This window comes from Lepisosteus platostomus, chromosome 13 (genome assembly GCF_059453375.1).
Source record: "Lepisosteus platostomus isolate fLepPlt1 chromosome 13, fLepPlt1.hap1, whole genome shotgun sequence".
Taxonomy (NCBI): Eukaryota; Metazoa; Chordata; class Actinopteri; order Semionotiformes; family Lepisosteidae; genus Lepisosteus; species Lepisosteus platostomus.
Window position 1 is genome coordinate 41,621,525 of NC_142623.1, and position 26,092 is coordinate 41,647,616.

The following is a 26,092-nucleotide window of genomic DNA, read 5'->3' on the forward strand; positions in this document are numbered from 1 at the left end:
TTTCAAGTTCAAAGGTTTGTTGTGCTACTGAAGTCAAATTTCCATCATAAATCGGTAAATTTCCAAATGGAACCTGGGAAAGAGGAGATAATCCCATAACTCTATAAACCAGGGGCCGAGTGATGAAGCTGACTAAGTTAAGATGTAGCTCCAGTAGGGGGCTGCGTCAGCATGCGTAGGCTTCAGAGGAACGGGTACAGGTTTACTTCAAGCTGGAAAGAAAAGATTGCTTCACACCTGAAGAAGGCTCCACCGCCAAAACGTTGTGCCTCTTTTCTTTTTCCACGTGGAGCAAACATTTACTTGCTCCTAAGTTAAGATGTATTCAAAATACCCGAGTTTCCCGAAGAAACAAATATCACAGCGACGTGTGTGGTGTTCGTTTGAGCCTACATCCTGGTCTGCTTCCTCCGTACATGCAATTGCGTCGAAGTTCATTTTCCTTAATGCATGTGTAGCACAGACGAAAATAGACTGGGCATTGTGGGACCTTTAAGAGCCCGGGCAGCAGAAAGAACGGCGCTTGTCGCCATCTTGCGGCCTCTACTTGAAAAGACGAGTGAGGGAGCGAGCGAAAGCGATCAGGCTGGCAGGTAGGGGTACTGAACTCCAGCCCAGCAGCCAGCCCCCATCGGCCGCGCGCCGCCCCCGCCTCCCGCGCTCCTGTAGCGCGCGGCTGTGGCCCCGCCCCCCGGCGGAGGTCGCGGTGACGTAGAGGGCAGGGGGGCGGGGCGAGGCGAAAGTATGGCGGATGTGCATCGGTGAGTCGGGTCGGCTGGAGGGAGAGAGAGAGAGACGCAGAAGCAGCAGCAGCAGCACAGTGAGTTGAGGACCCCGTTCTTACCTTTCCTTTTTCAGTTCGGGTTGGTGCGGAAGCCCAAGTAGCGGGGCTAGCCTGGGCCGCCTCTGAACACCTGCACGGAGGATTACAGCTCGGTCCTCCAGCGCAGTTGCCGGATGAGAGGCCTGATTTATTTGCTGCTCTGGTAGAGGGAGGGGAGTTCTGTCCATCCAGCCCCGTACTACGAGTCTCTCCTTGTGTTAGCCTGCTCTTGCCGTGTTTGACAGTGAATAAACCTAAAGGAGTCTTGCCTGTCGTTACCCCCCAGGCTGTGAAATGGCGGCTCTGAGCGTATGTCGAGCTGCTTAGTGCTGTGGTGGCGTGCTTGCAGCCCGTACCGGCTGGAGAAAACGCCAAGCAGAGCGATGGCGTTTGGGTTGTTGCTGGGTTTGGTTTTCAAACCTACGTGCGGCTGTGTGGGAGCCGCTGGGCCCGGGGCTTGTTGTGGTGCACAAATGCGGAGGCCCGGCTGTTGACACGGATTGGAGTTTTCTCAAAGCGGCGCAGCCTGGAGGTTCAACACCGCTCAAAACAAAACAGACGCCCGCAGGAAGGCCATTACCGGGTAGCGATTTCAAAGTCCGAAACCAGAAGCGGAGCCCTGTAACATTTTATGATGGGCCAGGATTCAGACTGACCCATAACTGTAGAGACGGCGAACGCCCTTTGCGCGTTTTGTTGGGGTGAATGAATGAGTGTTTTCGGTGCTCGGTTTTGTTTTGTTTTTTAAAGGTCTCCGTATGCTGCGTGTGTGGGAGTGTTTTTGTAGTCCAGTTCGTCACAGATGCCGACGCCGTGTGAGTTTCGGAAACCGAAGCTGGGGCCGTAATTGTACAAACCCACTCGGAAGCATCTGTGCATCTCACGACAGCAGGCGTAACCGGCTCCTGTCCGGAGCTGGACCAGTCAGGATGTGCAGAATGTTACTTTCATGGGTCAGTGCGGGGTTTTCGTCTGGTCCTCGGTGGTCTTTTGTTTGTGTGAACCCTCGAATTCGTGCGTTTTGGGCCTGAGTTATGGGATTGTCAGCAGATGCAATGCGGATGTTGATATTGTATGAGGTAGGTACCGTTCACTGAATAAACGGGCCTGCTTGTGTTCTGTAACCGGAAGTGTTCCATATCTTCACCCCATTTCTAGTGACTCGAGCAACTTGGGTTCCTTCGCGGTAACACCACTGCACTTTCTCAAACAATAAATAGATTGCAACGTATGGGGCAAAAAAAAACCGCGTTATAATTTGCCTGAAAAATATTTTGTGCTCTGGGAGAAGGTGTGTTGCTGTACTAACTCACTTTGAAGCCAGTTGCTAGGGTACTCATTTCACCGGCCCGTCTGCTCGTATCAGGGAAAAATGGAAGTGTGCATTGAGTATGTCTTTGTTGCATGAATTAAAGCACAAAGATTTGTAAGGCTGTCAGTAGTGGGTACCACAAAACGCAAATGTATTCAGTCTATTGGCATATTTGTCCAAACCTGCAGTGTCTGGAATTATTTGTGCTCCATTGATCTGCCTTCCTCTGTGCTAACAGGGGAGACCCTGTCAGTGTGTGCAGGCTCTTCTCAGCAGGAATCCCTGACCTGTCCTCCCTGCAGGACGTCTGCAGCTCCACTAGCTTCGAACGCTAAAAACCTGGGATGTCCAGCTTCAGGAGGTCAGTAGCCTTGTGTCTGAGAATTCTCTGACCCTCCTCGTCGTTAATTATACTGAGTCTTTCTGTGTGCTGCCTCTTTTTATAACGACTGACTGGGAGATTTCCAGAATCTTTGAGAAACTACTGGGTGTCCACTGAGCAGCACAGTGTGACGTTTATTTTTGCCATTTGCAGAAGGTAAATAAATCTGGACATTGTATCTTTAGAAAAATACCCAGTCACTGTGGACAGATATGGTTTGGCGATATCCACTACTGAACTGAAAGTTGTTGTTTTTTTTTCCCCCCCACAGTTCTGCAATAAACACTGAATGTGCACTTGCATCATTTCCTAAGGCCAGCTCTGAGCTGCGTGCTGTGGGGGTAGGAATAAATTCGGAGCCAGCTGCAGTTGCTTTTGACTGTGGAGAGCCAATGTGCAGATTTTGTGACAGGAGGCTGGAATGGAAGTTGGGAGATGCTGTAGTTAAGCACAGTTGCTCAGGGTGTCATGTAGCAAAGCTGCAGCATTGTGGAGCAGCAAACTGTACTGAAAGATGTAGAACTTGTTTTGCGTGGTTACATGAAACTAAGTGATGGAGATAAATTTGCCATTAAGGATCATTTTTATGGCTCCGTTGGTGCATTTTGATCAGAAGTGGCAGAATGCTGTTGTGTTTGATACCATATTTTCTTGTTGGGCATTGTGAGCTTGTTTTTACAAGGCCTTTGTAAGTTTGTCACTGACACAGACAGAGCATGAACCTTCAAAACGTGAATAGAATTTTGAATAATGCCTGTGCTGGATTGACGCTCTTGAGTACATTCATAAAATATCTAGACTTAGTTTCTGACACATGCTTTTTCAGTTCATGCTGACTTGTACTACTTTGCCAAACAAATCATGTTCTGTATGCTGAGTGTTTTTGTGTTTTTATTGTCTTTTTCAAAGGGGGCTCATAGAGGATGTTTTAAATAGTGCTGCAGAACTACCCACCCTTTTTGCCACAAATGACAGTGGAAACATTTTTCTGTGCTCCTGGATTGCATGAAATGTAAAATAAAGGTGAATATTATTTAATAAAAATATGCGGTTAAATTGTGATGTATGTTTTGTTTTTTACTCATTAATGTGTATGTGACATCATGACGATTGTAAAAAAAACACCAAATAAAACAATTTGTCTAAATAGACAAAAAATACAACTGCAGCCAAGTCCTTGACTTAAATTTGTAATTGACCAAACATCGTTTGATTTTCAAGATTTCTTTTCCCCTTAAGTAACTTTTGAAAACCCCAGTAGTTAAAGGGCATCCTCTAGCACCCTTAGGAGCTAAAAAAAAAAGAGTTCAGATCATCAACCCATCTGTTAGGTTAGTGAAGGTTTCAGTTATGTGGCAGAGCTCAGCTGGGTTGGGGGGAGGGGGACCCCAGACTTTTCAGTCTTTCCACTGGGGTGGGGTTTGTTTTCGCACTGTGGCAAAGTGTTTGAACAGCACCATTGAAAACAAAACGATCGATTATGCTACTGCAGTCCAGGAATATGGGTCAAAAGTCTGGAGTCTTCTTGTTCAGTAATAGTGCCGAGCACTGCTCATTCTCCCTTGGGATACTGTTTCTGTCTGCACCAGCCCTCATGCTTTGCAGGCAGTGTTTTACCGGGAATTAAGAAGGAACTTAATTTGACACTGGAACAAAATTACTCATACAGTTAAGATATACTTTAAATAGAGAGCTGCTGAAAAAGTAGTTAACTTCTTTAAATTAAGATGAGTGCTAGCTGGGGGGTCTGGAGCACCTAACATCACCAGCTGTGGAGATATGTCACTGTTTCGGGAAGATAGTTTTTTTTTTCAGTGAAGTTCCAGAACTGGTGCCTGAAAAACTAGCGATGATTGAAGAGGAGCAATGGGCTTCTTAGTGAATGTCAACAAGATTTACTGACTACACTTGAGTCTGACTGTGATGACGTGTGATTGACGGTCATTGGATTTGGCTTGCTGCGCGTATCCACTGGAGTTTGTTTCTCAGTGTAATTCAGCGATGCACGGTTGTGATGCACAGTCGTCTACAGCTCCAAGTGTATCATACTGTTCTGTTATTCAGAATCAGCCTTTGGGGAATACAGTGATTAGTACAAAAACGTCAAGCTTCTCCAGCTTTAATTGCAGCTTTTTGGGGATCTGTTTGTTCAATGAGCTGGATTTATTCAGGATCTTCGTCTCGTTGAGTAAACATCGTCATCGTTTGTAAACCCTCTTCTTTTACAGTTCGGACGCCCGTGGAACAGTGCGCATTGGTGAGCGCACACCCGCCCCCACCCCCCCCGGACAAAAGTCCGCTCGGCTTTCCGCTCGCTGTCCTTGGGTGAGCCGCTCGCTGCCCCTGCCATGATGGGGCCCCGGCGGAAATCCACCAGGACGCTGAACTCGGGAGGACCGGCGGCCGACCCCCTCCGGCAGCAGGAGCCCAAGGACTACATCAACGAGCTCTCGCACGAAGTGCTCTGCCACATCTTCCGGTCAGCCCCGCGTCTGCGCTTCAGAAAGCCACAGTACCTTTTGAAGGAGAACGGCGGTCCCAATTTCTCAGACCGGTTATTCAATAATTGGCAACAGAATACACGCGTTGACGTTATTGGTGGAAGATTCGACAAATTCCGAATTGAGCACAACATCGGGGTTTTTGCGAGAACGCCGCAGGTCGCCGCGTTGTCGTACACCTCTGGTCTCCCCACGGGCGAGAGCACAAATGGCGAGATTAATCGCGGCCCTTCCTGCTCACTAGCGATCGTCATGACTAATGTGGTGTATGAGGGAATTAGTACAGATTGTGCAGGAGATATTTCACCAGAGAAATGTTCCAAAATGTTCTGCATGTAGAGTTAAACTTGTCAGCAGGACCATCAAGAGCGATATTTCTATTGGATTGGATTCTTTCTAACTCCGAAAGACACAAATAGCATTGCAGTTCTCCTTTAACATCTTTTCCCTACATCCTCTGTTCATTTTTTGCCTTTTTATGTAGAAGAGAACTTGCAAAATCTATGCACTGCGATCATTAATCGGTTCTTTTTTTTAAGGGGGTTGTACAGTACAGACTTATTAGAGGGCTGTAATTGAAGCAGGGTCGAATGGAACTGGGAATGTCTTCAGGGAGGTGGTGTCATGCCGCGTTCTTCTCTCTGCGCAGGTACCTGCCAATGCAGGACATCATGTGTATGGAGTGCCTGTCTCGGAAACTGCGGGAGGCCGTGACCCTGTACCTGCGTGTGGTCAAGGTGGTTGACCTGTGCGCTGGGCGCTGGTGGGAGTACATGCCTTCAGGTAGGCAGTGAGAGTTTTCATGCTTCACCCACAAGTGCTGCCAGTGCCTACTTGGACGTTCTAGTCACTATAAGCAGCAATAGGCCTGTCAAAGGCTTAAAACATGCTAGTGTTTAACAGCTCTACTGTGAATGTAAACCTGGCTCTTCTGGAGTTGTAACCCATCACTGGTAAAAAGTATAAGACAATCATGTCTAAAATTCTTTAATAAGCAATGAAAAATAAACCAAATGTTATTTCCAAGACTTTAGAGTCTTGGAAACGATGACATTTCTTTTTGTCAGGTTTCAGTTTTTTTTTAAAAAGGTTGGGGTTTCTTGGGTTTTATCAGGAGTTTGTACTGCAAAGCTGCACAGAAGAAAGAACAAATAATATTTTAAAAAGACATTTTGAAGCCTAAAGAGTCTGAGGGGTGTTGAGGAAGGCGGCGGCCGGTCTGTTCTGATGGCCGATGTGGTTCGGTAGGGTTTACGGACTCCAGCTTCATGATGCTGCTGAAGAAGATGCCAGACCTGGAGCAGCTGTATGGGCTGCACCCCCGATACCTGGAGCGGCGAAGAGTCCGAGGGCACGAGGCCTTCAGCATCCCGGGAGTCCTGGAGGCCCTGCAGGCCTGTCCCAACCTGCTGGTGAGCCAGGGGAGCTGGTGTGGGGCCCCGGATCGTCACTTCTGTGTGCCTGGCTCAGGGAGTTGCCATGGAGAATGGGCAGCCAGTCCACTCGCAGGTTCAGGAGATCTATGGAAAGTCCTCCCCTCCCAAGAGTTGGTGGTGATTCGGTTCGGTCATGTGTGATATTCCAGCAAAAGTCAGGGTTCTGGAAAAGTGTCAATCTTGGCCAGTAACGTACACGATGACGTAATTCCACAATCATTTAAAACTAGTTATAAACACATAATTTGTGTAATATGTTCAATAATTAAACAGCAGTCTAGAACAAAAAAATAGATACAAACTTTCAAGGGCTGGATTTAGTGAGCCGTTTCAGACTCATTAACGTCTTTTGGTGATGCCTTATGAGTCTCTGCGTCGCCTATTCATCTATCGTTCTTGAGAATATCCTGCATGCTGTTTTCCCATAGAGTGATATAAGAGTGATCCCGGTCGTTTCACAGTGCGAGTGTGTCCCGTTCTCTTACCAGGGAGTAGAAACGTCTCACCTGGAGCTGGTGGAGGCCATCTGGAACTACATGCCTCAAGTTCACATCCTGGGGAAGTTTCGCAACCGGAATGGGGCTTTTCCCATCCCCCCTGAAAACAAGCTCACTATTCCCGTCGCGGCCAAAATCCAGACCCTGCACCTTGTTGGTATGTAAAGTGGGAGGGCTTGACTGGAAATGGGAGGGTTATTGACCTGGTCTGACTTTTTTTTTTTAGTCACAGCTCACTGGTTTTGCAAGTACCTTTTTCATGGCCTTTAAGATAGGCTACAGTCCGTGAATCTCGTCTTCTAGTTCTCGTCCGGTGAAGTCCCACGCAGAAAATCTCAAAATATTGTTTCCTCTAAATTGTATGTCCTGTTTTGAGTGCTGTGTTGAGTTCTTACTGTACAGCGTGTGCATACAATAGACGCAACACGGCAAGACGTTAAAATGAGAATATTCTCAAAAGTACTGCCTTGGAAAAAGTGCCAAAAACAAAGGCTTCAAATTTGTGAAGAAAACCTCTACACCAGAGCGAAAGTAGATGCTACAGTTCCAATAAAACCCGTGAGAGCAGTAATGGCAAAACAAGTCTGGTCATCTATTAACAGCGTTTTAAAGATTAGCTCAAGAGGAAGGTGCGTTGATTTTTTTGCATGGGGTTTTGCATCAGTGTTTTTCTACTCCGCTGTGCGTTGCCGAGTCAGCGGGCATAAAAATGAGTAAACTGATCCGAAACTGCGTTCGTGTCTAGAGCACTGATATACGCAGCTAACAGCGTGTTGTGTGCTTTTGCCCTGCAGGTGTTAACGTTCCAGAGATCCCCTGCATCTCCATGCTGAGGCATCTCTACCTGAAGTGGGTCCGTCTCACAAAGCCCCAGCCTTTCAAAGACTTCCTCTGCGTCAGCCTGCGCACCTTCGTCATGAGGAACTGTGCAGGTGCCTCTCACTGCTGCTCTCTTTAAGCGTCCCCGTGTATCTCTGGATCTGAATTCATAGGGACCACAACAGAGCCTTAGAGGTCTGTAAACATCAGCTTTCAAAAGAGGTTTGATCGGGGAATTTCAAAATGTAATAAAGTAGTATCGAGTTTATTTTCTGGAAGGGAAATAGTAGGTGCTTCCAAGAAGGGTTTTGTGTGACAAAACCAAACCGTGCTGTAGATGCACCCTGGTAAAATCCTGCAGACTGAATGAGCCTTGTCTTAGATATGTGAACTGCTGTTACTTTGGCGAGCATGACGAGTCAGGAGATGACCTTCGTTAGGTCCTGACGTCTCCGTGATGTCCGGTTCCTGGCATGATTTGTCCCGCGATGATGTGCTCGCAGGTCCCACAAACTCGCTGAAGTACGTGCCTCTGGTGACGGGCCTGGCGTCGGCGAGGAACCTGGAGCAGCTGGAGCTGGTGAGGGTGCCCTTTCTGGGGGGGCTGATCCAGCACGTGGTGGAGGACAGCTGGAGGTCAGGTAAGGGAGTGAGCGGGCGGGACCCAGAGGGGGCTTCTTGTGGTATAAGTTAAAGCTGACGCCAACCCAACATACAGGGGAGCTTTCCCTTGTGTCGCCTGGACTTACCACAGCGTTCTGTTCCAGGGGGGTTTCGCAATTTGCACACTATTGTGTTTGGTGCCTGCAAGAATGCACTAGAGGTTGACCTGGGCTACCTCATCATCACCGCGGCTCGCAGGTGAGGACGCTGTGGAGGGATAGGGGTGAGGGTGAGTCCCGTCTCGGCTTCGGTAGGTCTTTTTTTCCTCTGCACGTTCAACGCTTTTCAAACATTGTCTTTTTTTTTACATAAGAACATTCCCCCCCTCCCACCCCCCCCCCACTCAGTTTGCCTTTCCAAGTTCCTTGCGCTTCAAAAAAACAACAACATCCCGTTAGTGTGAGCCAGCTGACGCTGCCCATGTGGTGTTGCCTGATCTTAGTGTGAGAACAGTTCCCTTGTGTGTGGTTTTTTGTCTCCCCCTGCAATCTTGTGCACTGGAGCCAAGGTGATGGTCCCTGTTAAGAGTCCTAGGGATACCGGACACCACACCTTGTTGCACATACACAGCTTCCCTCATATATGACGTTGTAGTTCATTGAATCTCGATGGTGAAGGCACCTAGAACATTTTCCCCGTCTACTGTAGCTCTTTTGGTCACTAGTAGGTAATACTATAATCGTAGACTATTTCAAATGAGTTCTTCACTAACATAACGTTCTAATTAATTTTAATTCCATTCCGTCATTTTAATTATACATTTTAATTTGCCTTTTTTTTTCCATCTTTATATTGCTTTCCCGGTCTAGGAGATGAAAATGATAGTCTACAAAAACGCCCCCACGTCTTTTTCTATCAGTGAATTCTTCAAGCTCAGTGTTTGTGTTTGCTTCCTGTATGTAACACTCTGCCCAGTCCTGAATTCTGTCTAATTCTTTTAAATTTCTATTGCAGCTTCTGCAGTGTTTGGTACTCCTCCTATTTTGGCATTGTAGCTTCACTAATTTACTCAATGTGGCACAACCTAGAGCAGCGGTCCTTATACGGATTCCTGTGGTACACAGTCATTCGCAGTTTATCGTGAATGATATATTGTTTTTTTTGCTCTCTGAGTAACCAGGTTCCCTATCACAATTACATATGGAAACAATACGGGACACCTATTAGTTATCTGTCTCAACACTAAAATAGATTTCATTGGATGAAATCTGAAAAGACCCCCGATATCTGTCTTTCAGGCTGCATGAAGTTCGAATCCAGCCTTCCTTAACCAAAGATGGGGTGTTCTCTGCACTGAAAATGGCAGAACTGGAGTTCCCCCAGTTTGAAACATTGCACCTTGGCTACGTTGACGAATTCTTGTTGCAGTGTAAGTGCTTGTTCTTGGATGCCGCCTCTGGACGATATACGATCCGATACATTGGCTGCAGAGGGCAGAAAATGTCTATAGTTGGCCTCTTTTTATTCACTTGCAGGTAAAATGAGCCATTCTGACCTGGTGAAGTATGGCTTGGCAGATGTTATTGAGAACCCAGGCATCATCACTGACATAGGAATGAAAGCCGTCAATGAAGTCTTCTCCTCCATCAAGTATCTTGTCATCTACAACTGTCCTCATCTCCACAACCCTCACAATTGGATCACAGGTATTCCTACTCACCCTACTGGATTCCAGTAGCTTCCCAGTACTGGAATCCTCTCTCTTAGGGGTCTTTCTCTTGGGCATGGTGCTCTGTGAGCTGGGATGCGCTCTGTAGGATATTTATGTGAACTTACGTAAAGCATTAATGCATGCATGTGTGTAGCTGCATCTGGATAGCAGAACAAAGCTTGATTTTAATATGCAAGTCTCCTTGCACGGCCATGAGTCAGTAGACAGATGAATCAAGTAGAAAAAAACACGTATATAAAACAAAATAAGGAATATTAAAAAATGTTTCTTCCATGGTTACTGTTTTACTTATGAATCGCGTTAACATGTTCCTTAATCTCATGTAAGATCAAATGTAATTCAACATGGTGGGGGCACAGCTAGGTCCAGGCAGGCGTCCTCCTTGGTGTCATCACATATGTTTGTGTTGTCCCCTCAGATCACTCCCGCTGGAGCCGACTGGTGGACCTTACTCTAGTGCGTTGCCACGCCATCAAGCTGGAGTCTTTCAGCCAGTTCGTCGAGTTGCTGCCCAGTCTGGAGTTCATCTCCCTGGACCAGATGTTTAGAGAGCCTCCCAAGGTAGGCTTCTCCCCTTGTCCGCTTTCTAGGCGGCCAGAAAGGCTGGGCGTTTCCAGGCGGGTTCACGTGCATTTGCACAACGCGGGTGAAGTCGTTTTTTAATATTGCGTTCACCCCTGTTCGTCGGGGTGAACAGGGGTCCACACACTCCCACCAGTGACCACCCCTTCAGCTCATTCAAACCCGCCTGATCACGATCTTCTCAGCTTCTGAAGGTGACGGCTTTGAAGCTGTCGAGAAAAAGGTTGAGCCCAGTGGTCCTCAATTCTGGTCCTGGTGACACCCCCACACCTGCTGGATTTGGTTCCAGCCGAGCCCCCTGTGGCACAATCAAACCCTTCGTTGGCTTAATAATAAGATCGGCGTTGACTGTTTTTTTTTCCGGCTCTGCGGCTAAAAACACAAAGCAGATATTCCAATGAAGCGACGTCTTGGATCAGTCAAGGCTTCAATGATCTGATGAAGGAGGGGTGGAATGAAACCTTGCAGTGTGTGGGTCACCAGCACCCGGTTCGGGAACCACTGGGTTGAAATGAAGAGGTTGAACCGGCGGAGAGGCCGGGGATCTTGAAGCCGTGAATCCCCGTATGATGTCGCCTCGCGCTTTCCTTTCACGCCGGTTGTCCTCGTCGTCTCCGGCAGGGCTGTGCCCGTGTGGGCCTGAGTGCGGGCACAGGGATCGGCGTGTCCTCCGCTCTCGTCAGCAACCAGAACTCCAACAACGACAACGACAACAACAACCATCAGAACAACAACAACGCCAACGCCCCCCCGCACCGCAACGAGAACGGGGAGGACGCGGGGGCAGCGGAGAGGGCCGTCCCCGAGCAGCGGATTAACGCTGGAGGTACGGCAGGCGCTATCGGGCTGTAACGCCAATTCTGACGCACACTACCACGGCAGTGCCTGGCCAGGACTGTCGGTCATTCATGTGCAAGAAACATTCCCCTTCCGCTGCTGCTTTTTTAATTTCCACGTCTTGAAGAGAACCAGGGAGGCGTTATGGGTAGGGCTGGCTTCTCAAGGAGAAACTGTTTTCCTCTCCTGCTGATTTTATTATTACGAGAAAGCTATTGACGGAAAGGTTAGGGAAACAGTTTCTTTCGAAGAGGTATTTATTGTGTGAGCCGTCCTTTCTAAAAGAAAAAAACAGAAATGCGTAAAGAACAGAAATGCTTAAATAAGTACACTTTCTTAGCTGCTAGCTCTTCTCGAGCTGGAGCTTCACCTTGCCGACTCTGTGTGTGTCCGATGTGTTTAACTTTGTGTTCCACTCTTCTTTTCGCATCCTCTGTGCAGGGACCAGGCTCGCAGTAAATGTCACATGCCGTCATTCAGAAGTTTTCTTTTACGCGTCTCTCAACCATTCTACTCTGTCGATTTTGTTTTTTTTTAATTGTTGGACAAGTACCTGTTCCGACCATCAGAATATTTTAGGGTAGGGTGGAAAAGGCAGTTTTGTCTGGGACAGGAGAATCACTGGTCCTTTTAGTGCATCAAAGTCTACAGCACGCAGTTCATGTTACTGGTGCAGTTGAGTGTGATTCTTCTGTAGATCTCTGTGTGACGGCTGACTCGGGATTTCTCTGCTTGTTCTCATCTGGGCACAGACATCAATGATGCGGAGGAGGTGGCGCAGGACAACATGGACGCCGAAGCTGGGATTGTGCTGGTCGAGCCGGAGGAGCCTCCTGGGCCCAGCCACGCGGTCAAAGCAGTGGAGGCTGACGAAGAACAAGCAGGTACTGTTCCCATGATGCTTGGGCTGTTTTGACTCTTTTGCTGGGGGTCTGGCCCGCTTGGGCTGTTTTGACTCATCGGCTGGGGGTCTGGCCCACTTGGGCTGTTTTGACTCATCAGCTGGGGGTCTGGCCCACTTGGGCTGTTTTGACTCTTTTGCTGGGGGTCTGGCCCACTTGGGCTGTTTTGACTCTTTTGCTGGGGGTCTGGCCCACTTGGGCTGTTTTGACTCTTTTGCTGGGGGTCTGGCCCACTTGGGCTGTTTTGACTCATCGGCTGGGGGTCTGGCCCACTTGGGCTGTTTTGACTCTTTTGCTGGGGGTCTGGCCCACTTGGGCTGTTTTGACTCTTTTGCTGGGGGTCTGGCCCACTTGGGCTGTTTTGACTCATCGGCTGGGGGTCTGGCCCACTTGGGCTGTTTTGACTCTTTTGCTGGGGGTCTGGCCCACTTGGGCTGTTTTGACTCATCGGCTGGGGGTCTGGCCCACTTGGGCTGTTTTGACTCTTTTGCTGGGGGTCTGGCCCACTTGGGCTGTTTTGACTCTTTTGCTGGGGGTCTGGCCCACTTGGGCTGTTTTGACTCATCGGCTGGGGGTCTGGCCCACTTGGGCTGTTTTGACTCTTTTGCTGGGGGTCTGGCCCGCTTGGGCTGTTTTGACTCATCGGCTGGGGGTCTGGCCCACTTGGGCTGTTTTGACTCATCGGCTGGGGGTCTGGCCCGCTTGGGCTGTTTTGACTCATCGGCTGGGGGTCTGGCCCACTTGGGCTGTTTTGACTCTTTTGCTGGGGGTCTGGCCCGCTTGGGCTGTTTTGACTCTTTTGCTGGGGGTCTGGCCCACTTGGGCTGTTTTGACTCATCGGCTGGGGGTCTGGCCCACTTGGGCTGTTTTGACTCTTTTGCTGGGGGTCTGGCCCGCTTGGGCTGTTTTGACTCATCGGCTGGGGGTCTGGCCCACTTGGGCTGTTTTGACTCTTTTGCTGGGGGTCTGGCCCACTTGGGCTGTTTTGACTCTTTTGCTGGGGGTCTGGCCCACTTGGGCTGTTTTGACTCATCGGCTGGGGGTCTGGCCCACTTGGGCTGTTTTGACTCTTTTGCTGGGGGCCTGGCCCACTTGGGCTGTTTTGACTCTTTTGCTGGGGGTCTGGCCCACTTGGGCTGTTTTGACTCATCGGCTGGGGGTCTGGCCCACTTGGGCTGTTTTGACTCTTTTGCTGGGGGTCTGGCCCACTTGGGCTGTTTTGACTCTTTTGCTGGGGGTCTGGCCCACTTGGGCTGTTTTGACTCTTTTGCTGGGGGTCTGGCCCGCTTGGGCTGTTTTGACTCTTTTGCTGGGGGTCTGGCCCGCTTGGGCTGTTTTGACTCATCGGCTGGGGGTCTGGCCCGCTTGGGCTGTTTTGACTCTTTTGCTGGGGGTCTGGCCCGCTTGGGCTGTTTTGACTCATCGGCTGGGGGGTCTGGCCCACTTGGGCTGTTTTGACTCTTTTGCTGGGGGTCTGGCCCACTTGGGCTGTTTTGACTCATCGGCTGGGGGTCTGGCCCACTTGGGCTGTTTTGACTCATCGGCTGGGGGTCTGGCCCACTTGGGCTGTTTTGACTCATCGGCTGGGGGTCTGGCCCACTTGGGCTGTTTTGACTCATCGGCTGGGGGTCTGGCCCACTTGGGCTGTTTTGACTCTTTTGCTGGGGGTCTGGCCCGCTTGGGCTGTTTTGACTCTTTTGCTGGGGGTCTGGCCCACTTGGGCTGTTTTGACTCTTTTGCTGGGGGTCTGGCCCGCTTGGGCTGTTTTGACTCATCGGCTGGGGGTCTGGCCCACTTGGGCTGTTTTGACTCTTTTGCTGGGGGTCTGGCCCGCTTGGGCTGTTTTGACTCATCGGCTGGGGGGTCTGGCCCACTTGGGCTGTTTTGACTCTTTTGCTGGGGGTCTGGCCCGCTTGGGCTGTTTTGACTCATCGGCTGGGGGTCTGGCCCACTTGGGCTGTTTTGACTCTTTTGCTGGGGGTCTGGCCCGCTTGGGCTGTTTTGACTCATCGGCTGGGGGTCTGGCCCACTTGGGCTGTTTTGACTCATCGGCTGGGGGTCTGGCCCACTTGGGCTGTTTTGACTCTTTTGCTGGGGGTCTGGCCTGCTTGGGCTGTTTTGACTCTTTTGCTGGGGGTCTGGCCCACTTGGGCTGTTTTGACTCTTTTGCTGGGGGTCTGGCCCGCTTGGGCTGTTTTGACTCTTTTGCTGGGGGTCTGGCCCGCTTGGGCTGTTTTGACTCTTTTGCTGGGGGTCTGGCCCACTTGGGCTGTTTTGACTCTTTTGCTGGGGGTCTGGCCCGCTTGGGCTGTTTTGACTCTTTTGCTGGGGGTCTGGCCCACTTGGGCTGTTTTGACTCATCGGCTGGGGGTCTGGCCCACTTGGGCTGTTTTGACTCTTTTGCTGGGGGTCTGGCCCACTTGGGCTGTTTTGACTCATCGGCTGGGGGTCTGGCCCACTTGGGCTGTTTTGACTCTTTTGCTGGGGGTCTGGCCCACTTGGGCTGTTTTGACTCTTTTGCTGGGGGTCTGGCCCGCTTGGGCTTTGACTCATCGGCTGGGGGTCTGGCCCACTTGGGCTGTTTTGACTCTTTTGCTGGGGGTCTGGCCCGCTTGGGCTGTTTTGACTCATCGGCTGGGGGTCTGGCCCACTTGGGCTGTTTTGACTCTTTTGCTGGGGGTCTGGCCCACTTGGGCTGTTTTGACTCTTTTGCTGGGGGTCTGGCCCACTTGGGCTGTTTTGACTCATCGGCTGGGGGTCTGGCCCACTTGGGCTGTTTTGACTCTTTTGCTGGGGGTCTGGCCCACTTGGGCTGTTTTGACTCTTTTGCTGGGGGTCTGGCCCACTTGGGCTGTTTTGACTCATCGGCTGGGGGTCTGGCCCACTTGGGCTGTTTTGACTCTTTTGCTGGGGGTCTGGCCCACTTGGGCTGTTTTGACTCTTTTGCTGGGGGTCTGGCCCACTTGGGCTGTTTTGACTCATCGGCTGGGGGTCTGGCCCACTTGGGCTGTTTTGACTCTTTGGCTGGGGGTCTGGCCCACTTGGGCTGTTTTGACTCTTTTGCTGGGGGTCTGGCCCACTTGGGCTGTTTTGACTCATCGGCTGGGGGTCTGGCCCACTTGGGCTGTTTTGACTCTTTTGCTGGGGGTCTGGCCCACTTGGGCTGTTTTGACTCTTTTGCTGGGGGTCTGGCCCACTTGGGCTGTTTTGACTCATCGGCTGGGGGTTTGGCCCACTTGGGCTGTTTTGACTCTTTTTCTCTCCTTTTCTCTCTCACAGGTCCCAGTGGAGTGCAGCCGGCCGTAAAAAAGCCACCCATCGTGGTTTTCGACTCGGACAGTGAGGACGAGGAGGAAGGGGACCGGATGGCAGCACCCACCCCTCTCGAACCTGGGTACCAGGAGGATGGAGAGAAGATCATGGACACAGAGGAGCCAGTTGGGCACAGCAGTGAGTCTTCACAGTAGTCAGGCGCACATCAGACGTTGTCTTGTGTCAAATTAATGATCAAATCACATTAATAATTCCTTCCTGCAGAGATGCAAGATTTCCTTTTGCCAGCTGCTTCTGCTATGTTATTGAAATTGTTACGGCTACCAGAATAGAATTTCGTCCTCAGTCAAGTGTAAAAATATTTTAAGAGTTTGACTTTTTATTTATGACAGGTTTTAACTTGAAATGCAGCTGCTACTAATGTAAGGCATAAATGTAAGGTCACCCCCCTCTGCAGTCTGGAAATGTAAATCGGTGGAGTCCTCCACTGGCAAGACAATGGCGCTCTGGGCCCAAACCCTGAATAGTGACTGGGATCGAATCCTGGGAGGGGCAGAACAGGTCTGCTGTCCTCACTGGTACTGTTGGAAATTCTCTGTGGCTCATCGTCACAGGAGAGCTCTGTTCTGTCTTGGGAGTTTCAGTGTGCGTGCTCGGAGCCTGCCAGCAATCGGGATCGCATCCCAGTCCCTGCGCTCCTCACACTTACCCACAGCTGATTCCCAGAATCCACTGACAGGCCAGTGGTTGCTTTGACACCCTTGGTTGTCTTGTTTGCCTTTCGCAGGACACTGGTGAATTTATTTGTGTAGTTTATGGGTCCTTAAGCCCCAGTATAGTGACGGGGACACTACACTGTAAACAGGCGCCGTCCTCCGGATGAGACGTAAAACCGAGGTCCCGACTCTGTCATCATTTGAAAATCCCGAGGCGGTTTCTAAAAAAGAGTAGGTGTGTTACCCCGGTATACCCTGGGGTGAACCCTGGATGAAATTTCCCCCTGGCCTTTACCCATCATGGCCTCCTGATAATCCCCCATCTCTGAACTGGCTTCCCCACTCTGCTCTCCTCCTCCTGTGTGGGGAGTGTACTGGATCTCATCCAGGTGGGTGCTTTGAGTGGAAGGAACTCTTAATTATTATTAGTTTATATGTATGTGGCAAGCCATATAGGCTTCTTACTACATGTGTTTTACAGATCCAGCTTTGAGATTTTTCAAATGCTTGACTGCAGCTCCTGAAGAAGCTGTACCTGCTACAAGCTCATGGCTCTGTGGGCGTGTCCCCCCCCAGGTAAAGGGAAGACCCCTCTGCGCCGGCGCGGGCCGCCCCCCCAGGAGCCGCGCTGCGAGAAGGGCTGCCAGGTCACCAGCGAGCAGATCAAGGCCGACATGAAGGCGGCCAGCGAGACGCCGGAGCGCGGGGCGGCGCGGGGCTCGGGCTGCGCGGCCGGGGGCTGCGTCTGCTCCATCCGCTGGAGGGACGACTCCAGCAGGGAAGAGGGGGCGGGGGCGGGGGCGGCCGGCAGCGAGGGGGCGGTGCGCACGCGCTGCACCTGCAGCAGGACCCGTCCTGCGGCGGAGGCGAGGGCCAGGCCCGCCTCCCAGCTGCCGCCGCCGCCGCCGCGGCCCCGAGGCCCGGACACAGGGGCCGCCACGCCCAGGAAAGCGGGGCCGAACCCCGGGGCGCCCCCCTCGGGGCCGGGGGAGGCAGGCTCCGAGGCCCCCGCCAGGACCCGGTGTGTGTTGGAGCCGCAGGCCGATGGCCGGGAGAGGACGGGTGGGAGCTCCAGTTCCTCTGAGGATGGCAGTCATACTGGGCCGCGGGACAGCAGAGCCAGGGAGGGGGGTCACCGGCGGCCGGTCACGCGGGCCAGCAGCAGGCAGTCCTGCGTCCCTCTGGTCTCCGAGTCGGGTAAGCGCCGCGCGGTTCGGGTGTTTGAATGCGTCGCGTCAGTGCCTGATTCTCTGAAGGCAGTGAGCGTTTTTTTCTGCCTGTGAACTACCGCGCCTCTTGACTCGCAGAACTCTCCAAGCCAAAACCCCGCCCAGCAGTGAAGAGGAAACGGATGGCGGACAAGTCGACGAGCACCAGCGACCCCGTCACTGAGGATGACCATGTGCAGGTCGGTACGGCTGCTCACTGTAGACACAGCCCTCTCTCCTCACAGCTTGTCCATTATCCAGCTATCCCTAACTGGATAATGGAGGGGTGATTTGTGAATGGACGTACACATCAGGACCTGTGCTTAAGGGCTTGATTACAGGAAACCTCAAATTCAAGTGCCTTTTTTTTTTTTACGTGCACGGGGGTCTGTCATAGTTCTGTCTTCTTTGGAGAGAAAAAGAAATCTTCTGTCCAGATGCCTTTTCCCTTAATTTGGCTGTATATGAATTAACACATCAAAGGTTAATGGGTGATGGGTGGAAAGTAAATAAGAGAACTTAAATCCTACAACTGATACATTCTGTGACATTACCTATTAATACGAAGTAAGCTCGTCTGATAAGTGGTATCTTCACTGTCTTTTTAAACTGAACGTAAATTAAGAGCATTCTATTGGTTTGTAGGTGCTGACCCTGAAATCCAAAAATCTTGTAGGAATCACACTAACAAACTGTGGAATCACTGACCTGGTGCTGAAAGAGTGCCCCAAAATGATGTTTATTCATGGTGAGTGTTCTTTTGTTTTACCTCTGTCTTTTTTCCAATGGAACGTGGAGCACAGCCCCTGAAAACGTTGCAGGACTTGTTGAAGGACCAGGCACAAAACAGTGCGCACACAAACACGGCAATACCTCGAGCCATTCTCTTTTGCATTGGGAAGGCCAGATGCAGGCGCTTGCGTAAAAAAACAAAACATTTATGTGCAAGCGTGTGGGAAAAACTGAACAATACCAGCATGGCAGGTGCTCCTCGTTTCTTAAATAGGTCTAGCTTGCTGAATTTAGCCGGTCAAAGTCCAACTAGGTCAGGTTAGGAAATTAATAATAATAATAATAATAATAATTGCTTACACTTATATAGCGCTTTTCTGGACACTCCACTCAAAGCGCTTTACAGGTAATGGGGACTCCCCTCCACCACCACCAATGTGCAGCATCCACCTGGATGGTGCGACGGCAGCCATAGTGCGCCAGAACGCTCACCACACATCAGCTATCAGTGGGGAGGAGAGCAGAGTAATGTAGCCAATTCATAGAGGGGGATTATTAGGAGGCCATGATTAGTAAGGGCCAATTGGAAATTTGGCCAGGACACCGGGGTTACACAAATTAAGGAACAAATGAAGGTTTATTCCATGCTGAAAAGAGAAGAAAGGAAACTGTTTCGGCTGTGGGGGCCTTCTTTGGGTGTGCAAGGCATCTTCACAGGCGAAACATTGTGTTTCTTTTCTGTTCTTTTCAGCATGGAATAAACCTGTACTTGTTCCTTTTCAGCCTGTGCCTAGTGACGCAGCTCCCTCCTTGAGCCAGGTTAGGAAATCGCTGCGTTTCCTTCATTGCCTCCCTTGTTGCAGGCGGGGATGGGCTGGGGGTTAATTCGCTGGGGGGCCAGACGGCCCGTCTCACCTCTCGCACGCTCGGGCTCTCTCCTCCTCCAGCCACCAGGTGCCGGGTGCTGAAGCACCTGAAGGTGGAGAGCGCCCCCATCGTGAACCGCTTCGACTACGCCCAGTGCAAGAAGCTCAACATGGAGCAGGTCCTGGACCAGATCCTGCGCATGCCCCCCGAGAGGAACCGCATCATTTACATGCGGCCCATGCAGCAGGTAGGCCCGTGTGTCGGAGGTAACCCAGCCGAACGGCTGAGCAGCAGCGCAGAGCAGTGCTCGGGGCTCTGGGCCCTTCAGGGGAAGGGTGTGGGTTCGAATCCCTGGCGCGACGCGGCTGTCATGCCCTTGTCGTGCTTTTGCACCAGATTGCTCCGCTAGAACACCCAGCTGCATAATCGGGTGCAAACGTTGTCGCTTTGGAGAAAAGCATGGGCGTAAACGTGTCAAATGTAAAAATCTTTACTGCGTGCCACACACACCTAGTGAGCTTTAAGTATTTACAGTGATAAGGCTAAACAAAGCGTTCTCCATGCAGACTGCTAAGTCTCAAGGCATTTTCTCTAAAAGGGGGGTGTTGTGAAAAGATTCAAGATTCCTTTGGAGCCGAACGGCTCAAATGGAAAGACGTCCAGCGCTGCAAGTTTGCCTTTCAAAGGGGGGGCAGCTGAGAGAGAAAGAGTTTTCGTTTGACCACCCTGTCCCGCTAGGTGGACTCCCTGACCCTGGAGAGGAAGATCTTCAGCGGGCCCTACCCCTACCACATCTGTATCATCCACGAGTTCAGCAACCCGCCCAACGTCAGGAACAAGGTGCGGGTCCGCAGCTGGATGGACACCATCGCCAATATCAACCAGTGAGTGCCTCGCCCTTCCCCTTCCAGACTCCTTTCGTACAAGAACAGAATAACATAAGAAAGGTGTCATCGTTTTTGATGGTTCTTCTTGACGAACAAGAACATAATGTTTACAGATGAGAGGAGGCTATCCTTTTTTGGCTTTCAGTTTTCTAACTGATCGAAGGATCGCATCCTGCCAAGGCATCGCCATCAGTAAACTGGCTCGAGCAGCCTTTTCCACATTCCCACAATCCTTTGTTTAAAGAAGTGCCATTTAAAGGTTAAAGAAGTGCCTACCGTTCTCACTTTTAATGACACGCCCCTGTGGTTTTCACTTGTGTCCTCTGGTGTTTGTTTCACTGTTGATTAAAGAAGTCCCTGCGGGTATCTTGCCGGTGCCTTTGAGATTTCTGAGTACTTGAATAACGTCTCCTGATTGGTCTCTGTTCAATAGTGAAAGACCTCAGTTCCTTCAGACTATCAGTGTTGGACGTTCTCTTGTGCCCTGCTATTTATCTGAATGCTCTTCTATGGAGTGATTGCAGAACAGCAATATCTTTTTTGCCTCTTGGTGGCAAGACTTGTACTTGGTTTTCTATATTAGGTTGTAATTGTTAGTTTTATTGCACTCTGTAATCATACATCCCAATAAATTTAATCCAACTTAAAATGTGAACTAGGCCAGAAAAGCAACTTTATGACTAAAATTATTCTGATCTCATTATCTCATCCTTTTTTTAGTCTTGTAATTATCGAATTACTTTGTTTTTTGTGTAACTTATTTTCATTAGTCTTATGTGTTAATAACAGTAATAGGTAAATAGTGAGTAAATCACAGTAGTTATCTGCAGAAGAAGATTGGTGCTACCAGTAGATGTCGCCCTTCTGTCGCAGTTGATGTTGCTGATCTAGCCCATTGCTTTCTTATAAACTCTTACAGATCTAACTTAAACTTGCAAAGGAACAAAATGTTAAGACTTAGCTTGTCGGTATTCCAGTAGGACTCCTGCACTTTCGAATGGACGCAACCTGGAGTCAAAACGATCAGTAATCCTTGGTTAGTGAAGGCATTAAGAAACTGTGTGTGCTGTTGACAGAGAGCTCATCAAGTATGAGTTTTTCCCAGAAGCCACCAGGACAGAAGAGGATGTGAAGAGGTACCCAAACTACCCATGGGGCCGGGATATCTACACTTTAGAGGGTGAGGACCTTTGGCCATTAAAAAAAATGTGAATAGGTGATGGTTTAGCTGTATTTGCTGCATAGCAATTCTTGGCCTCTACTTTTAGTATAGTCAGCACTATGCCTTACATAATAGTGTTTGGTTCCTAAGAATCATTGGTCTGTCAATGAATTAGTCTGTGCTGGGTTCCCAAATTAGAAAGCAGCCAAATCATAACTGCTATGGAAATTGTAAGGCAAGAGTAACCAATCCTGGTCCTAGAAGGCCAGTGTGCCTCCAGGTTTTCATTCCAACTTGGGTGTTAGTGGGCAACACCAGCGGTTTATTGGCTTAAAAGGACCAATTTAACTTCTCCCGGCTCTGCAGGTTCTTTAGGGAGGCCTGGAAAACCATACAGACACACTGGTCGTCCGTGATCATTAGAACAGGGATACCCAGTTCTGGAGTTTAAATGAAGATATGTTTCACAACTTTGAATGTGGTTTTCTTTTGGAAGTCTGAGCGGTTTTGTTCACCACAGCTAAGTATCATCCATATCTTTTTCTCAAGCAGGGTGCCACATCTAGTTTCCCTGACGTCATCTCTCTCTCTCCAGGTGTAGTAGATGGCGCCCCTTATTCTATGATCACCGATTTCCCATGGCTGCGATCCCTACGCACCGCAGAGCCCAACAGCTACGCACGCTACGACTTTGAAGACGACGAGAACAGTGAGTACGGAACTAAAGGGAAAAGAGATTCCCGACCCTCGTTGTTGGAATGAGCGGCCCTCAGTGTTTGTGCATGAGGTGCAATACGAAGCTCAAAAACGAGCAGACACCAGTGTGCGGTAGCTCGGCCTCGTCGTAAGAGAGTGAAGGATAAATAAACACAGGGCCGTTTTCTGTGCCACAGTCAGGAAGCTGATTTGTAAAAGACTCAAGCTGTAAAAGACAGAAGTAGTTAATTTTTCCCATGGCATTGCTCCTTCCTTTTAACCCTGACTGCTTTATATGCAGCTTTGTGCGGCACTGCCCCTTCGTTTCCCCCGTTTGTAGTCTTGTCACAGAAACTGGCCTGCAGTTTGCACAGAAGGTGCACGAAAAGTAGGACACACCAGTCTGAGCGAGGGGGACCTTGCTGCTCCCATTCTGCCCTGACCCCCCCTCCCCCCCCCCCCGCCACTGTCGTTTCTGTAGCCACGATCTATGCTCCTCGACGGAAGGGCCAGCTGTCGGCGGACATCTGCATGGAGACGATCGGGGAGGAGATCTCTGAGCTCCGGCAGACCAGGCGCGGGGTCTTCCAGAGGGTGGTGGCCATCTTCATTCACTACTGCGACGTCCGGGGGGAGCCGGTCGAGGACGACTACATCTGAGCCGGGAAGCCTGGGAACGATTCTCCCACGAGGTCTCCCGCTGCCCCGGCAGGGATCCGGCCAGAGAGTGAGGAAGACAGGGGGGGGTCGCCCCCCCTTTTTCTAACTCGACCACAGACCACAGAGCCCAAGGGGAGCCTCAGGTTTGGCAACTTGTGATGGCTGTGGACAAGGACAAATGACATTTTTTTTCCCCCCCATGATCCCCAGCGGCTATAAAAGCATAACCTAACTAAAAGGAGATTCCTACCCACATATGTATTCATTCACATTAGAACAGCCTACATTTGCTTTTTTACCCTAAGTAGTTGGTGTTCAAGAGCCCTCATTTGCAATGATTGGCTGCCCATACCAGAGTCGGATTAAGGATGATTTTACGGCTTTCTCTGCGTACCAGCTTGCACTGAGCCCATGGAGTTCATGTTTTGACGTCGGCGTCTCATGCCGCAAAAATGAAGGGGGGGGGGGGGAGAGAGAGAGAGAGAGAGCACCCCAGGGACTTGAACCGAGCAGAAATGTAGGACAGGGTGGAAAAACACAGAAAGACAAAATAAAAAGAGAAAACTTTGTGGGCGTTTCAAGTACAGGGCAACGCATCTCCATCCAATATTGGTGCTGCTGCTCTTAATGCTTTGTGAAGAGCATTGCAATTCGCTTTATATTTGGCGAGGAGTTGTTTGCTTCCTTTGGCATATCCAGGAGTTTGATGCTACCACGGTAAAAAGCCCTTATTCCAGAGTGGCATCGCTTCCTGACCTGCTACCTCTGGTGCTCACAGTCCAACACAAGCATGGGAGCAGCACTTGCCTAGAAGTGTCCTTAGATCTGCTTTCTGCGTTTGATGAGATCAGCTTGAATTTTATGTCGTTGTTTTCTTTTGTTTTAAACTCTCTCCGCGTTTTTAGTTAGTGTTTCTCTCCTGCAGTGTGAGCAGTGGGGCAGGACGCACGTCTCTGCTGTAAGCCAGTCTTGTTCGTTCCGCTAGAAACGCAGCAAGTCCAGAAAAAAGATTTATGATAAAAAACCTAATGCCCGCTTTCTTGCATCATTTTTTTTTTTCGTTTCTAAATTTCTCTCACAGGTTCTCCTTCCGAAATAAAATAGAAAAAAAATGCAGTCCATTATCAGGCATCTTTTATGCATCTTTTTTTTTCCTCTTTAATTGAACCCATTTTAATTGAGCATGGCTGGCTTTGTTTCCGAATGCGTCTCTTTCTCATTAAGAGCACATCAGGCATGCAGTCTCGACATGGAAATGCCCCTCTGTGTGCGTAAAGGAGATCTCCGATCTCTCTTCTTATTGTTTTTGAATAGGAATCTGAACAAATTGGAATGATTCTCAACTGCAAGCTTTTAGTTTTTTTTGTTGCTTTTGTTGCACTTCTAAGGAGATCCATTAAGAAATACAAAGCAGTTTTTTTAAGGGTCCTCGGCACGGATGAAACTCTTACTCCTGCTCAGCTCCGACCCTCGGGTAGATGCGCAAGTACTCAGTGAGCAACGAGAGCATGATTTTGTGCACATTTTGTGTATGAGGCTCTGACTAGAATATAAATTACAAATGACACACTTGAAGTAGAAGACTTTCATCAAAAAGCTAAGGGTGCTGTTGAAATAAAATTTAAAAGCCGTCAGAATAAATCTTTGTAGCTTCTCAATGCTTGTTTTTTTTTACTGTTCCTTCCGCTGCCCCTGAAAAACGTCAGCGTGCTGGCAGATGCACTACCCCAGGCCGAATGGATTTCTTCAGAAACATGTGTACAGGAAAACTGTACAGATAAGATACACTAAGAGGACGTTTGTGGATTTATCCAGGATGTTTGTTATTTTAAAAAAGCAATTTTAGTTAATTAAAGCCCCAAAAGAGTCAGGCATTTCACTGTTATCCTATGCACCCAGGAAATGGGTATGTTTGACCCTGGTGCCTTTTTCTCTTTTTCGATGTGAAGTTGTCAAGTTTCATCCTGAAAATGAGATCAGTCTTTCAAGCCCAATATCTTGTGTACATTTGTCCTCCTGTGGGGCTGCTAAGTGCAGGGAAAATGTCTACTGCTATAGGATGGATTGTACACTATGTGTAATGCAATACCTTTTTCAGCTGAACTAGATGATAATTTTCCTGCTCTGCCAATGAGCAGAATTATCAGTGGCAGAGCTGACTTTTCCCCAAGAGTTATGAACCTAACAAATCAAGTCAGCTTGCGCCAAAATGGCCTTTCCAGACAGGAGCGCCGGTCTGCAGGTGTGAACTTTTGGCTTGTATCGGTTATTTTTACCGAAAAAGCACTTGAGGTTTCCCAGAGCAAAAAGCTGGTTTGGGAAAGGAAGGAGAAACCTAGTCAGTCAGATGATAAGCAAATGCTGTCCATGTAAGCCTGTTCAAAGGTACCTGGATGCTGGCCCCGTCCAGCACCTACAATAGAGCAGCCCCACGTCCTGCCACACAAATCAGTGTAAATGTCTCTGGGTAAGCTCAGCGTCTTGGCTGCAGAAAAACAGGACCTGGGACAGCAAGGCTGGAAGAAGTCATTATCCATCAGTGTCTGAAAAGTTACAGCACTGGAGCTGCTCTTTTCAGGCTGTAGCCTCGCTCCTCCATGGCCCCGACACGAGCTTGAAAAAGTGTTGTTCCAGGCGACGACTGTGACGGGCAAAGTATTGTATGAGCAAGAACGGAAAATGTCTTGCGTTGGTAAGAAATCTGCTCTTTTTTTTGGGAGGGGGGGGGATGAATTCGAATCTTCTTGAGAAGTTGTGTGATGTGTAGTTTTTCTTGAAGCCAATGGCTTTTTATTCTTTTGTCTTTACTTTGTTATACAAAATTCATTTTTGTATCTACACAATACAAATTTGATTTTGACCAGACTGTAGGAAATCTAAACCTCTTCAATGTTTTGTATTCACATATATATATTTATTTCTACTTCATGTTGTATGTGTTATTTCTTAAAGTAATAAATATTTACAGTGAAAAACTCCCAGTAGTCTTTTTGTGGATCCAAGTAGTTGCAGTTCTGATGGGTTACGTTTTACGCCCAGATCAAAAAGTCTTTTGCTTACTAGAAAACTGGTGCCCTGGATTGTACTGCCCAAGGTGACAGGCTGATGGCTGACGCTTTTTTTTTCACGGCATGTCACGATCTTAAGGTCCAAGCTTTTTTAGATCGAGAGCCGATGAAACAGACCGCTCATGATGGAGTCCTCGTTCTCCATAGATGCAGGGCCCTGGAGTGACCCAGCCCGCTGAGGTGCCGAACTCCGCTATCCCAGCTCTGCAAGTCCGACTGTGGGTCATCATGTCAAGAGTACCCGTGACTGGGGTTCCCCAGGCAAATGCACACAGCTGGCAGAGCGCCCCCCAGAGGCAGAGGCTGGCTTGGGTCTAGTCATCCAGGACTGTCTCTCGGGGACCGAGACTCCCTTGCGTTCCTGCAGATGGGGGGAGGCTGCAACTCTAGGCATCCG

At 49.5% G+C, this 26,092-nt stretch overlaps 2 protein-coding genes across 9 annotated transcripts; one reads left to right on the forward strand and one right to left on the reverse strand.

Annotated features, from left to right (window-relative positions):
* Window positions 1-692: 692 nt before the first annotated feature.
* fbxo38 (F-box protein 38) lies at window positions 693-25,602 on the forward strand. 8 transcript variants are annotated; one of them, XM_088604681.1, is made up of 24 exons: window positions 693-820; window positions 2,374-2,496; window positions 3,427-3,540; window positions 4,746-4,996; window positions 5,668-5,801; window positions 6,267-6,430; window positions 6,943-7,108; window positions 7,746-7,883; window positions 8,274-8,411; window positions 8,538-8,631; window positions 9,672-9,802; window positions 9,909-10,079; window positions 10,524-10,666; window positions 11,309-11,513; window positions 12,277-12,408; window positions 15,706-15,876; window positions 16,992-17,612; window positions 17,723-17,823; window positions 18,269-18,371; window positions 19,303-19,469; window positions 19,961-20,106; window positions 21,186-21,289; window positions 21,867-21,980; window positions 22,449-25,602. In XM_088604681.1, the coding sequence occupies exons 4-24, from the start codon at window positions 4,866-4,868 to the stop codon at window positions 22,625-22,627; spliced, it is 3,453 nt and encodes a 1,150-aa protein (XP_088460807.1). In that variant the 5' UTR covers window positions 693-820; window positions 2,374-2,496; window positions 3,427-3,540; window positions 4,746-4,865; the 3' UTR covers window positions 22,628-25,602. The 8 variants fall into 8 exon arrangements, with proteins under 8 accessions (XP_088460807.1, XP_088460810.1, XP_088460812.1 ...); XM_088604682.1 differs by lacking the exon at window positions 693-820 and adding an exon at window positions 2,789-2,858 and having other exon boundaries at window positions 837-2,496; XM_088604684.1 differs by lacking the exon at window positions 2,374-2,496 and having other exon boundaries at window positions 713-820.
* On the reverse strand, window positions 14,276-15,700 carry LOC148650662 (uncharacterized; the record flags this gene model as incomplete). Its single annotated transcript, XM_088604915.1, has 1 exon — window positions 14,276-15,700. A coding segment is annotated over one exon (1,425 nt), but the record flags the coding sequence as incomplete, so codon positions are not given.
* Window positions 25,603-26,092: the final 490 nt, after the last annotated feature.

Coding starts and splice junctions, on each gene's coding strand:
- fbxo38 (XM_088604681.1), top strand. CDS start 4,866: ATGATGGGGCCCCGGCGGAAATCCACCAGGACGCTGAACTCGGGAGGA. Junction 10,667..11,308: donor TGTTTAGAGAGCCTCCCAAG/GTAGGCTTCTCC, acceptor CGTCTCCGGCAG/GGCTGTGCCCGTGTGGGCCT. Junction 20,107..21,185: donor ACCATCGCCAATATCAACCA/GTGAGTGCCTCG, acceptor TGCTGTTGACAG/AGAGCTCATCAAGTATGAGT.